Raw genomic sequence first — 15,133 nt, forward strand, 5'->3', positions numbered from 1 at the left:
GGTCCCTCATGGTAGACTGGTACAAAAGGTGAAGTCACACGGGATCAGGGGTGAGCTGGCAAGATGGATACAGAACTGGCTAGGTCATAGAAGGCAGAGAGTAGCAATGGAAGGGTGCTTTTCTAATTGGAGGGCTGTGACTAGTGGTGTTCCGCAGGGATCAGTGCTGGGACCTTTGCTGTTCGTAGTATATATACAAGATTTGGAGGAAAATGTAACTTGTCTGTTTAGGAGGTTTGCAGACGACACAAAGTTTGGTGGAATTGCGGATAGAGATGAGGACTGTCAGAGGATGCAGCAGGATTTAGATCATTTGGAGACTTGGACGGAGAGATGGCAGATGGAGTTTAATCCGGACAAATGTGAAGTAATGCATTTTGGAGGTCTAATGCAGGTAGGGAATATACAGTGAATGGTAGAACCCTCAAGAGTATTGAAAGTCAGAGGGATCTAGGTGTACAGGTCCACAGGTCACTGAAAGGGGCATCACCGGTGGAGAAGGTAGTCAGGAAGGCATGCGGCATGCTTGCCTTCATTGGCCGGGGCATTGAGTGTAAGAATTGGCAAGTCATGGTGCAGCTGTTTAGAACCTTAGTTAGGCCACACTTGGACTATAGTGTTCAATTCTGGTCGCCACACTACCAGAAGGATGTGGAGGCTTTAGAGAGGGTGCAGAAGAGATTTACCAGGATGTTGCCTAGTATGGAGAGCATTAGCTCTGAGGAGCGGTTGAATAAACTCTGTTTGTTCTCACTGGAACGACGGAGGTTGAGGTGCGACCTGATAGAGGTCTACAAAATTATGAGGGGCATAGACCGAGTGGATAGTCAGAGGCTTTTTCCCAGGATAGAGGGGTCAATTACTAGGGGGCATAGGTTTAGAGGAGATGTACGAGGCAAGTTTTGTTACACAGATGGTAGCGGGTGCCTGGACGGAGGAGGTGGTGGAAGCAGGGACGATAGTGACATTTAAGGGGCATCTTGACAAATAAATGAATAGGATGGGAATAGAGGGATATGGACCCAGGAAGTGTAGAAGATTTTAGTTTAGAGGGGCAGCATGGTCGGCGCAGGCTTGGAGGGCCGAAGGGCCTGTTCCTGTGCTGTACCTTTCTTTGTTTTTTGTTCCTTGGGCAAGGAGACCAAAACTGTGTACACTATTCCATTTGAGATTTCACCAAGGCTCTGTACAATTGCAAGACGTCTTTACTACTTCGTAGCATTGTGTTACGACAAACGGCACTTGCAACATTTATAAACTGACATTCCATTTCAACTTTGCAATGTCGCTTTTGACTTTGCAACGCCTGCCAGCATGTTCATACGTGTGCATTGATGTTCCAAGCCACCCATCTGTTTGGTTTGTCAGGTCGAACTGTCTTTATTAGGTTGGAAACGAGTGTTTTATTCTGTTTATTCGTTTGGGCACAACTGTCTTGTTTTTAATGCATTTATATGCTTCTGTTGTATTTAATGTGGGTTCAGACACGCAGAAGTTAGGCAACTGACCGTGATCAAAGGCTTCATTAAATCCCCCACACAAATGGAAGAACTTGTGCTAGGGCATGCAGGCATCCATCGTCGCTGCAGCGACTTGACAGGGTAAGAGTTGAAAGCACTTAACACTGCCAGGTGTTCCATGAGTGATTTCCACCCTTGGTTCATGAACCAATCACTTATTTATAACAGTTGTCCTGTGGGGAAATCAGTTCCAATTTAAAACGTTTCAACTTGTGTGTTTTCAGGAACCAATTATGTTGTAAGTCTGAGGGCTATTTGTACTCCAATCCTCTTGCAATTAAGGCCAGCATACCATTTTCTTCCTAATTGTTTGCTGGACCTTTATTATTAAAGAATCCCTACAGTGCAGAAGGAGGCTATTTGGCCCATCGAGTCTGCACTGACCCTCCTTTGGAGGGTCAGTGCAGGCCCCTCATCCCGCAACCCCACCCAACCTTTGGGCACTAAGGGGCAATTCTACCCTTTCTGACCTGCATGTTAGCTTTCAGTGGCTCGTGATCACCACCAATCTCTCGCCATTTACAAAATACTCTCATTTCCTCTTTTCCTGAATAACTTCACATTTTTCCACATTATATTTCATCTGCCATGTTGGTTTACTCCTTGAATAATTGTCACTCCAACCTAATGTTGATGACCATGAAGATGTTTATCATTCATTTGGTAAAATGGAAAAGGTGGTGCTACTGCCATGTCACCAGCAAATACTTTTTTGGCTGCGCAAAAATGGCTGATCCTACCTGTACAGTCCAGCAAAGGCGTTTTCTACTTTCTAGCTTAAATGCATAATTTTCATGTTCTGTTTAATAGTCTTTCCAAAAAAGTTGCAGCTTTCAGGAACTGTATGATTTTATTCAGAAGTGCAGACTGCCGTAAGTGTGATGATCGATATATCATAGGCAAGTGTGTGTGCCCTGCTGCTTTGTGGCGTACAACATGAATGCATCAATATGCTGCAAAAATAGGTATTTTTCAACTGTCTTTATGCGTATGCCATGATAAAACAGGCACAATAAAGAGATCCGCGAAGATTAGCTGATCAGTGTCAAATGTATGTGGCATTTTTTTCGGCGTTTTAAAAAATAATTTTGCAGGATGTGGGTGTTGTTTGATAGGCCAGTGTTTGTTGCCCATTTCTAATTACCCTTGAAGGCAGTGATGAGCCGCTGCAGTCCATGGTCATGTAGGTGCACGCACAACTGCGAGGAAGGGAGTTCAAAGATTTTGATCTTGTGACAGTGAAGGACCAGCAATATAGTTCCGTAAAGGAGCTACTTGCTGGTGGTGCTACAAATATCTGATGCTTTGACATTGAGGTGTTGGAGGGCGTTTGTTTGGAAGGTACTGTTGAAGGAGCCTTGGTGATTTGCTGAAATGCATCTCGTGTATGGTACACACTGCTGCCACTGTGCTGAGGGTAGTGAACATTTAATAGGGTGGATGGGTGCCAATAAAGCAGATTGTTTTGTCTTAAACCAAAATCTATTACTTTTGAGGCAAAACTGTTTTAAGTTTGTTCTGTTTTGTTTTCCAGTGTGCTATTCTTTCACCTGCATTCAAAGTGAGGGAATTTTCTATCACGGACTTGGTTCCTTTTCCAATTTCCATGAGGTGGAATTCTCCTGCTGAGGAAGGGCTTGGGTGAGCATTAATTTCCAGCTTCTAAATCACTTTGCATCCTGTGTGTCTGAAATTACAAGCCTCCTCAGTTTCCCACATGCAATTTTCAGGATTTGGTATTGCATTGGAGGGGGGAAAAAGTAGAGCAATAATCATCTATACCTCCCAGTTTAGATTTGTTGTCGACAATCATCGAATCCCTACAGTGCAGAAGGAGGCCATTTGGCCCGTCGTGTCTGCACCGACACTTGGAAAGAGCATCCGACCTAGGCCCTCGTCTCCACCCTATCTCCGTAACCCAGTAATCCCACCTAACCTTTTGGACACCTATGGGGCAATTTAGCTTGGCCAATCCACCTAACCTGCACATCTTTGGGCTGTGGGAGGAAACCTGTGCACCCAGAGGAAACCCATGCAGGCACAGGGAGAAAGTGAAAACTCCACGCAGTCACCTATGGCCACAGTTCTCGCAATCCATCGATCTTTACTGGAAATCTTCAGTAAGGGTAGAATCAGTTTGCTTCTGGATTCTGAGGTGGAATTTTTAAAAATTCATGGTTTCTCCTTCTGCTGAATTTCTCACGGTGCTATCCCTGTTCTTCTGCTAAGCCACTTGCAAGTCCAGAATAATCCCAGAAAAGAAATAACTTCCACCTGCCTCTCTCCATTATAAACTCTCCACTTTCAAACCCTCTCATTGACCCTTTCAGCCTCACCAACTAGTACAAGGAGCTTATGTCACCAAAGTTGTGACCATCCACTCCACTGCCTCCACACTCTTACATTCCCAATCCATATAGCCAAACTTTCAAAAAAATTAAGAAAAGCAAAGTTCTGGACATACTCTGGGTTGGCAACATCTGTGAAGGATGAGAGTTAATGTTCATTAACTTGTTTTCTCTCTCTCCAGATGCTGCTGGACTTAGTGTTTCCATCATTTTCTGTTTTTATTTCTGATTACCTGCACATGCATTATTTTGGTTTTGTGTTCCCAAAAAAGGTTCTTCCATTTCTAGTCCAGAACCCACACTTTTCTTTCCTATTATTCTTCAGTGTCTTCCACAGACTTGTCTTTATCAATAAAGCACACTTTCCACTAACTTGCTTAGTACTTAACTTCTCCTATGTACTTAAACTGAGCTTCCAACTCGATTCTTTCCATCACAAAGTTCTCCTACTTTTACTCTGTAGCATTAATACTGTCTCAGCCTATCTACTACACAATTATAATCCACCAGATTTGCCATCACCAGACTGTTATTCCGTTTACTGCTGGCTACCCTTCTATCCTTCATGCTTTGTCAACTTCATCTCATCTTCCTTTCACCTGAACTCCTGAGGTGAGAGTGACTGCCCTTGACATCAAGGCAGCATTTGATTGAATATGACATCAAGAAGCCCTGGCAAAACTGGAGTTGATGGGAGTTAGGGGGGAAAACTCTGCACTTATTGGAGGCCTACATAGCACAAAAAAAGATGGTTGTTGAAGGTCAGTCATCTCAGTCCCGGAACATCACTGCAGAAGTTCCTCAGTATAGTGTCCTAGATCCAACCATCTTCATCTGCTTCATCAATGACCTTCCTTCCACCATAAGGTCAGATGTAGGGACATTCACTAATTGCGGTGACTCACATTGAAGCAGTCCACATGCAAATGCCGCAAGATCTTGACAATATCCAGGCTTGGGCTGACGAATGCCAAATAACATTCATGCCACACAAGTGCCAGGCAATTACCATCTCCAATAAGAGAGAATCAAACCATCGCCTCTTGACATTCAATGGCATTAACATCACTGAATCCTGCATTATCAACATCCTGGGGATTGCTGTTGACCAGGAACTGAACTAAACTAGCCATATAAATACTGTGGCTACCAGAGTAGGTCAGAGGCTAGGAATCCTGCAGTGAGTAACTCCCCTCTTGACTCCTCAAAGCCTGTCTCCCACCTACAAGGCACAAGCCAGGCATGTGATGTCCTTTCTTAAATAGGGTGGACAAAACTATACACACTACTCCAGGTGAGGTTCCACCAATATCTTCTGCACTGTAGCAAAACATCCCTACTTTAATATTCCATTCCCCTTGCAATAAATGACATTGTTCAATTTGTCTTAATCACTTGCTATACCTATGGATGAACGTTGTAAGATTCATGTACCAGGACACCCATATCCCAACGAGTTCTGCAATTTTACCCTGTTTAAATAATATGTTGCATTTTTATTCTCCGTCGACAATGTCACATACTCACTAATTTCATCTTCCAAATTTTTGTCCACTCATTTGACCTATCTATATCTCTTTGAAGACTCCTTGTATTCTGCTCACCCTCATCTTTCAAAACACCCAGACTTGGGAAGATTCACTTTGGTTCAGTGTCAATTTTTTGATCTGCTTATATTTCTGAAACACCTGGATGCTTTTCTATGTTAAAGGCTCTATATAATTGCAAGTTAATATTTAATCTATTTTTCTTACATAAAGTTAACCATTGAACAAAAATATATTTTCTAGATCTAAAAGTACATTAACGTGGATGCAAATAAACATTTTTCTGTTAGACATCTATAATATTTATACCATTGTTGCATGTAATTTACCTGTGTGAAGAATGGTTAATATATTTAGTTTTCAACATATTCTGATTTTATTTTTTTTTAGTGATTGTGAGGTGTTTCCCAAGAACCATGCAGCACCATTCTCCAAAGTTCTTACTTTCTATAGAAAAGAATCCTTCAACCTTGAAGCAATTTACAGTTCTCCTAAGGAGTTACCTTATCCTGACCCAAAAATTGGTGAGATGTATTAAATACTTATGTTTTCTCTAAACTACCTTGAGAAGAAAGTTTGCGCGTTTTAAACGCACGTTTATAATCGAGTTCCTTGGATATTAAAACTAGACTGGAGTTTAATGGGGATCCTTCCTACAAGGCTTGGCCATGGTTTCTTGGAGCTGGATGCAGAACCTTTAAAGATCTTTCTAAGCTCTACTTTCATTCCTTTCCATGCTTCTCCCATAGTTCTAAAAGGGATTCATTTAAATCAAGGAATTTTGCATTTTACTATTTTTCAACCATTTCCCAGTAGGACCATTCAGGTAATGATATAGTGATGTATTGAGTTCAAGCTAATGTGAGTGAACAAAGGGCTAAAATCCACTGTTGCCATGTGCGGTACATGGGGTGAATATTATGAACATCCTACTAGAAATTCATGTTATTCTCTGTTCAAACAGTGGGATAGATCATAAACTTGTCCGTACAAATCATCCAAGCTCGTGGAGCTGCTATAACACTATTCACATGAAAACAACCGTAGTTAGATACCTTGGGAGGGAGGGATTGCAGAGTCGTGTGGGGAAGGCAAAACCTAGTCAATAGATGTAACAGGGTGGCGTGGTAGTTCTACAGGCCATCTTCCAAGCAGGGAAGGAGTCAGGCTACAGCTGCCACATCTTTTGTTCCAGGAAGCTACAATAAGAATGAAGAGATGCATGTTTGAAATCAATTGGTAATGTTAGCTGAGGCAAATTAGGTTCAGATTAGATCAGTCTATGTTTAGGAACCACCGAGACCCAACGTGAGCCTTGGTCTCATTCAGTGATGAAAGCTGACCAAAATGAAGTGTTAACTTTGACGTATAACTAGGACAGTGTTGTATAATTGTATTGTTTACAAATAGATGTTTACTGTACATTGTGTTTAAAAGTTCAATTTATTATAATAGATGCTGTTATGTTCATATACTCCCTAAATAATCTTAATCCTCTCCCTATAGTATCAATCAACCTCTGAAGTATAGAACTGCATGTGAGGACACCTGTGAGAATTGTCAAGTCCAGTTAATGGGTACAATCAAATAAGGGTTTAATAATAATAAATCTTTATTGTCACAAGTAGGCTTACATTAACACTGCAATGAAGTTACTGTGAAAAGCCCCTAGTCGCCACATTCCAGCACCTGTTTGGGTACACAGAGGGAGAATTTAGAATGTCCAAATTACATAATAGTACGTCTTTCGGACTTGTGGGAGGAATCCGGAGCACCCGGAGGAAACCCATGCAGACACTGGGAGAGCGTGCAGACTCCTGGACTGGTAATTCAAAGGCCTGGTCCAATGTTCTGAGGAGTTCCGAATCCACCACTGCAGCTATGGAATTTAAATTTGTGTAATTAAATCTGGAATAAAAAGCCAATATCAACTATAATAATGACCATGAAACTAGCAGTTGTCTGAAAAGCCGATTTAGTTCACCACTCTACTTCAGGGAAGGAAATCTGCATAATGGTCTGACCGATTCTGTGACTCCAGATCCACAAACATATGGTTGCCTCGTAACTGAAGTAGGCAACTCCTCTGAAGTAGGTAGAAGAAGACACTCCGTTGTATTCATGAAGGTGCATAATCACCAGTACCATCATGAGGACAATAGGGATGGCAGTAATGGCTGCGTCAGTGATGTCCAGATCTTGTGATGAGTATTAAAAAAAATTGCTCGTATAACAATTTACCCCATCCCCAGATTATGCTGTCATACATCTAGGCATTGAATAGCAAAAGTCCTGATTGTGAAGGGTTTGAATGCTTGCGGAAGAGGCAACTGATTCTACTCCAACTAGAGCAGACCTGAACTAGAGCAGACCTGAAACTTGTTTTCCTTCTTAAAAAATACTAGTAATTCTCAAGCCATTACATATGGCATTACTATTAAGATTTTTATTTGAGGGGGAGCATTTTGATATACAAGTTTTTAGTAGCTAACTTTCATTTATTATGTAGGTTACTTTACTATTCAGAAAGTGGTTCCTCAAAATGATGGGTCGAGTTCTAAGGTGAAGGTGAAAGTACGGGTTAACATTCATGGTGTCTTCAGTGTATCCAGTGCCTCATTGGTTGAAGTGCAAAAATGTGAAGAGACAGATGATGTTCCGATGGAAACTGATCAGCAATCCCAGACTTCTCTAAAAGAAGAGGAGGTACATTTAACTTGTGTTGTCTTGCTGTTAGTGAATGGTTTCATGAACAATGTTTATGTCTGGTGCTTCTTGGATTCTTGACCACCTATGCAATTCGACAAGTGAAACATTCATCATAAAATAAACGTCTTCATGGTAATATTGAACTTAACAATTCAGCAACAGTATTAAGACACTAGTTTGTTTGCTAAAATTAAGTCTTAAACTTATTATCCCCACGCCCCCAACCAGCCCCAAAATCAAGCAAATCGCCTCTCTGAAGATACTGTGCTTTTTCCCTACCTGAAAGAATGGACTTCTTGGCTTGTGTGCACTGGTGCATGATTGTTTAACACCCTGATTTTTCAGATGAATGAGATTGATCTTTGTTCTGTAATTGTACACAGCAACATCATTGGTTAATGTGGATGCAGAAAAATGTCCTGCTCCAAAACTAGTACTGAGTTTAACAAGTGACATACTCACTGCTGAGGTTTAAGGATTAATGTTTTGATCCTATTCCTAACTTCCCCCATTCCCTGAGCAAAACAACTGTCTGCGTCATGTTTTGTTTATGAAATTATGGAATGTGGAGCTGAAGCTTTTTGTTTTTTTTCAGAGTAAGATGCAAATTGACCAACAGGAAGAACCAGCTCATGGGGATGGTAATCGCCCACCAGGATCAGCAGAGAGTCAGAAAAATGAGATTGATGAAATGGAGGTAATTTGTGATTCAGTTTTGTGATTTTAAATTCTGAATGTCATTAAGTATATTCCCAGTGATTATTAAAGTGTTGATTAACTCTTCAGAGCCTAAATCTCTGTACTTACATTTTCTGAAGAAAATTATGGAAAACTCTTTATAACAAGTGATCATTTTTATCCTGTTGAAGGTGGTGATGAGCCTCCTTGAAATTCTGCAATCTCTGGTGCAGATATTTCCACAGTTCTGTTGGGTATGGACATGCAGAATTTTAGCAAATGAACTTGCAGGTAATGGTGTTCCCATGCACCTGCTGTCAAAGAAGCATTGGCAAGTTGCTCCATTTTTAATTAGTATTTATTTCTAACAATTAACGCAGCAAAACCACAAGAATGGTATAGCTCAGCACAAAAGAAAGTCAACATGCATGGATATAGAGGGGAACAGGAGAACAGCAATATAACTAGCTCAATACAATCATTAGACTAGACTCGGTGCCTCCATGTGCATCACCAGAGAACAAGGGAGAGAAAGATAAGGCCATGAAACATGGTAAAATGATGCACACCTTCTCACGTGGTAATTGCTCTCGACGACTGTGAACTTCAGGATGTATTTTGCGCCACATTTGGGCACGCACCAGAACATATTTCCCTCAACTCTAACTAAACACCTGAGGCACCAATGACACACTGTAGCCTCCTCCCCTCAGATACCTGATCCATCTGTACCTGCAGCAGCCAATCACCGATAACCCCACCATTACAAAATAGAAAAATTCAAAGAAAATATGGGAGAACCGCAGTTCTAAAAGGATGTTTTACATAGACCACACACTGCAACATAATTCCAACGACGGGAACAGTACAAAACAATCATCATTCCACTTATTTATACAGAGGGGACCAGCAGCTATAAATTTGGATTATGATCAGTGCAGTCAGCGCTTTCCAACGCACTCAATGAGACAGGATAAACAAGGGAGAACTACCAGAAGCCAGAATTCTCAGGATAAAAGAGGACAAAGATGCACCCGTATGTGCGGATTCCTCTGGCATACACCCACTAACTGATGAAGAGGAGAAAAGGCTGCTCGTTCAGATAAGGGAACGTCCCAACCATAAGGGGACAACAGGATATCAGCTACCGTACAGGCTCAACCTTAACCCCATTGTGCACAAGAGTCAACAAACCATGAATATTCAAAGCACAGCAAAAAACTCAGCCTCTCAAGATGTCCATAATAACTGCCTTTGAGAAAGAACATCCAAAGCATAAGGAAATCACAGGATGCCAACCATAGCACCGGACCTGACCTAGTCCAGCACACTCGGACACAAAGGGGTCCGTACCCCTTCACTGAAGCAAAACAGGGTTTATAAAAACGCTGCTCACCTGCATGAAGAGAGAGAAAAAACGAAGGGAGGAACACTAATAAACCCAAGAACATTAGACAGACCAGCACTGTGTGCCTTTACAAGAAGGATGTTAGGGGACTGAGCAGCAGTGCCTCGGCAGAGTCAAAAACACTGCCTTCTCATGGAAGATCCAACCACAATGAAGAGGACACTCAGGACACCACTATATAAGATCCCTTGGAGGAGAGCACCTTACCCTCTCAACAAGCCTATCCCCAAACTGAAGAAGGGCTCCAACAATGCAGAGGCATAGCATACAAACTCTCACTTTAACAAATTGAAAAAGGATTTACCGCCCACACTCAGGCGTGCACCGCCACTCATTTCCCCCCTACTCCAATAGCTCTAAAGACACCAAACACAAAGAATCGAAAAGAACCCAGTCTTCCCCAGGCAGAATACATGATCTTCCCTTTTCAATGAAGGAGACCAGCAGAGATTCTCAAAACTCAAAGAAACAAAAAAAAAAAGCAAAATAACATTTTGAAACAGTTAGCTCTAACTTGGAGCCATCCTCAATCCGAGTGAGGACTTGGCTAACCCTACCACCTGTCACCACACTAACCATCCACCCATCACCCTGCCTTGGCTCCACTCATCTTCTCCATAAACAAGATAAAGGGTGTTTAAAATGTACTCCACTCTCACAAATGCAAGGATTACAGCACATAGAAAAAGGACAAGGCTGTGCACAAACCACATATCACTTTACCGATTCAATATGGTTTTTGCTAAAACATGATAAACTACCCTCGCCCAAAAAATCATAAGGAAATAAAGTCCAGAATTATTGATGAACCGCAGGATAATAGCATCATCTATGTCACTTGAAAAGGGCATGACAGGGTCGTCGAACAATCCTCAGGACCTCTAATTCCATTGTACAAAGCGTCTTCACCTCCGCCGCACCATTGCCCAGGTGGCTAGAAACCTAGGCCCCCGATGGAGAGATGACAAGCCACATCCAACCCCTCACAACGACTGAGGGCTGGACAACAAAAGACCAGTGGTCGTGACCTCCGACCAACACCAGGCATCAGACTTGTCCTTTTCGGCAGCACCGTGGTGCAGTGATTAGCATTGCTGCCTCACGGCACTGAGGACCCGGGTTCAATCCCGGCCCTGGGTCACTGTCCATGTGGAGTTTGCACATTCTCCCTGTGTTTGCATGGGTTTCACCCCCACAACCCAAAGATGTGCAGGTTAGGTGAATTGGCTATGCTAAATTGCCCCTTAGTTGAAAAAAAAAGAATTGGGTACTCTAAATTTATTAAAAAACAGATGTGTCCTTTTTGCAGATTGAAGATACCTAACCTGTCCGGTAGATGCCAATGTTGTAACTGCGCCATACAACTTGGCTAGAGACTCGGCTAGTTGCGGAGCATACATTTTCCACACCAGTGTGTTGGGGTCTATAGACTTTATCTGTTAAGTTCTTAGTTTTATTAATGTCATATGGACTGAATCAGATTGGCTGAATACTGACATTTATGATGCTACAAAGTTCAGAGGATGATCAATCCACTCTGCATTTCTGCCCAAAGATGGTTGCTGACACTGCTACCTGGCCTTTTGCACTCACCTGTTGGGCACGGAGTTGCCGCTCGTGATAAAAATTGGGAGTCCCCATTCTGCCTCTGTAGTGTTTTTTCCAAGTGGTGTTCAATATAGAAAAATATAGTTTAATCAGCTGAAGGGAGATGATAATCAACAAGCTGTTCCTTTCCCAAGTTTGATAAGAATTTAACACTAGTTACAAAGAAAGTTGAGGGATAGGAACACAGGGCTAAATCGTTGGCTTTGAAAGCAGACCCAGGCAGGCCAGCAGCATGGTTTTTAATTCCCGTACCAGCCTACCCGAACAGGTGCCGGAATGTGGCGACTAGGGGCTTTTCACAGTAACTTCATTTGAAGCCGACTTGTGACCAGCAATTTTCATTTTCAATTTCATTTCGGATAGGTGACCAGGTTGGTGAAAGCAGTAGGTTGTAAGAAGAGGTTAACACTCTGCCAGAGGTAGTTTAGGGGGAGAATTATAGAGGATGGGGTTGTGGTAGAATGCATGGATGCCAATGGTGAGGCAAAGAAAATCTGAAATGTGCGTGACCAGAAGTGGAAAAACGTTTTCGGAGGGTTGTAGGCAATATTCCTACTAATCTGTTCACGGCCATGAAACAATTGGGAGGCACTGTGCAGGCTTTACACACATTTTTCCCAATATGACACTTATGGGCATGCAAAAAATTTAAAGGTACTGTGCATAGAAATAAACAGGTTGCACTGGGAGCATTGATTGTCAGGTTGGAGATTAAATATAGGGAGGTGTGAAGTAGTTGAATACAAAAAAATAAGAATTTTAAAACTGAGGCATTGTTATTCCACCACCTTTTCCTTCCTGTGCAGCACCCTCAGCACTCTTCCTCCACCACCCATCTGCTATAAGTTCATATTTTCCTCCTTAGCCTTTTCTTGTCTATCAGCAACTTGGGGCTGGGTGATGAACCAATAGACCAAGTTGTCCAAGGGAATACCTTACGATTTTCGGTTTGCCAATGACTGCGCTTGCTGCTGTTTTACAGCAGGGCATGCAGTGTAGCATAGATTTGTTCTGCAATGCCTGGGAAAGTTTCGTCCTTACAATCAGTGCAAAGAAAACAAGTAATGTAGAGCCCATCTCGTAACCAAGGTTTCGGTCCATGACCAGAGCCTATCGGCAGTGAATTATTTCACTTGGCAGCACGCTCCCTTGTGCTATTTACAACACGCGTAAAGGATTGCCAAAGGAATCCTTTGCAGACTTTGAACATCCGACTGAGAACAAAGAAGTAAGTTTGTCTACAAAGTGATCTATAGAATTTACAGTGCAGAAGGAGGCCATTCGGTCCATCGAGTCTGCAGCGGCCTTGGAAAGAGCATCCCACTTAAGCCCACCTCCACCCTGTCCCCATAACCCCACCTAACCATTTTGGACACCCAAGGACAATTTATCATGGCCAATCGGCCTAACCTGCACATCTTTGGACTGTGGGAGGCAGCATGGTAGCATAATGGTTAGCACAATTGCTTCACAGCTCCAGGGTCCCAGGTTCGATTCCCAGCTTGGGTCACTGTCTGTGCGAATCTGCACGTTCTCCCCGTGTGTGTGTGGGTTTCCTCCAGGTGCTCCGGTTTCCTCCCACAGTCCAAAGATGTGCAGGTTAGGTGGATTGGCCATGCTAAATTGCCCTTAGTGTCCAAAATTGCCCTTGGTATTGGGTGGGGTTACTGGGTTATGGGGATATAGTTTGAGATGTGGGCCTGGGTAGGGTGCTCTTTCCAAGAGCCGGTGCAGACTCGATGGGCAAAATGGCCTCCTTCTGTACTGTAAATTCTATGATTCTGTGAAACTGGAACACGAGGAGAATGTGCAGACTCCGCACAGACAGTGACCCAGTGGGGAATCGAACCTGGAGCTGTGGAGCAACTGTGCTAACAACTGAGCTACCGTGCTGCCCTATAGAGCAATAGTCTTGTCCACTCTGCTCTGTGAATGTGACACTTTGCGTTGCCTTTGGAAGCTTCTGAAGATCAGATGGCAGAATAAAATATCAGATATTCTGGTGCTCCATACCAATGCTGGCATGCCAAGCATCGCACTATATTGAGACAGTCTTAACACAAGAGTTGGGCTGGTCACATAGCCAGAATGCTGCCACCCTTGCCAAAGCAAATTTTCTAGTGAGAACTAGTCTGGTTTGCGCTCATGTCAGTCAAAACAAGTTCTCCGTGGACACCCTGGAGGCTTCATTTTACTGTGCAGTGTGTGGCCTAGCAGAAGTTCACCTAGGATCTCTGCATCTGGCGAAACCAAATCGGGGGGGAAAACCCTGTTTCCATTAAAAACAAATGCATATCAGAGGCTGAGAGAAAACGGTGGGAGAGAATATTCCATGCCAGAAACCTATCCAAAACTCAATCGTCAGCAGTATCTTGTCATATTTGCAACAGAACCTTTTGGACACTTTTCGGCCTTAGCAACCCTCTACTTAACCACTAAACCCACCCCCCCAAACACACCACATGATATACGTCTCCATCTCAAAGGACTCATTGGTGCCAGTAGAAGAAACTTCTTTAAATAGTCCCATCATAAATGCGAGCGTAAAAATTTATAACGGGCAGAGAAAATTGATGTGGTTTTTTTTCAATTATATATTCAAGATGTAAAAAAAAAAACCAATGTATGACTTTGAAATGGGATGGGTAGCATGGTGGCGCAGTTGCTAGCACTGCTGCCTCACAGCACTGAGGACCCGGGTTAGATCCCAGCTGGCAAGGGTGGCAGCATTCTGGCTATGTGACCAACCCAACTCATTTGTGTTAAGACTATCAATATAGTGCGATGCTTGGCATGCCAGCGCTGGTATGGAGTACCAGAATATCTGATATTTTATTCTGCCATCTGATCTTCAAAGGCAACACAAAGTGAAAGCGGTTTAGCTTCTTGGCATGATGCTGGTGCACAGTCTAAGGCTCACATTCACAGAGCAGAGTGGACAAGACTATTGCTCTATAGGGCAGCACAGTAGCTGAGTGGTTAGCACAGTTGCTCCACAGCTCCAGGGTCCCAGGTTCAATTCCCCACTGGGCCACTGCCTGTGCGGAGTCTGCACGTTCTCGTGTCTGCGTGGGTTTCCTCCGGGTGTTCCAGTTTCATAGAATTTACAGTACAGACGGAGGCCATTCTGCCCATCGAGTCTGCACCGGCTCTTGGAAAGAGCACCCTACCCAGGCCCACATCTCAAACTCTATCCCCATAACCCAGTACCCCCACCCAATACCAAGGGCAATTTTGGACACTGGAGGCAATTTAGCATGGCCAATCCACCTAACCTGCACATCTTTGGACTGTGGGAGGGTCACCGTCCGTGTG

General features: G+C 43.1%; 1 protein-coding gene across 1 annotated transcript in view; it reads left to right on the forward strand.

Annotated features, from left to right (window-relative positions):
• Positions 1-15,133, forward strand: part of LOC140427065 (heat shock 70 kDa protein 4-like) — a 99,655-nt gene that overhangs the window by 62,016 nt on the left and 22,506 nt on the right. Inside the window, exons 10-13 of the mRNA XM_072512535.1 lie at positions 3,055-3,161; positions 5,806-5,939; positions 7,925-8,121; positions 8,720-8,821. Coding sequence (XP_072368636.1) covers positions 3,055-3,161; positions 5,806-5,939; positions 7,925-8,121; positions 8,720-8,821 — 540 coding nt within the window. The remainder of the gene's footprint in view (positions 1-3,054; positions 3,162-5,805; positions 5,940-7,924; positions 8,122-8,719; positions 8,822-15,133) is intronic.

This window comes from Scyliorhinus torazame, chromosome 7 (genome assembly GCF_047496885.1).
Source record: "Scyliorhinus torazame isolate Kashiwa2021f chromosome 7, sScyTor2.1, whole genome shotgun sequence".
NCBI classification, from domain to species: Eukaryota; Metazoa; Chordata; class Chondrichthyes; order Carcharhiniformes; family Scyliorhinidae; genus Scyliorhinus; species Scyliorhinus torazame.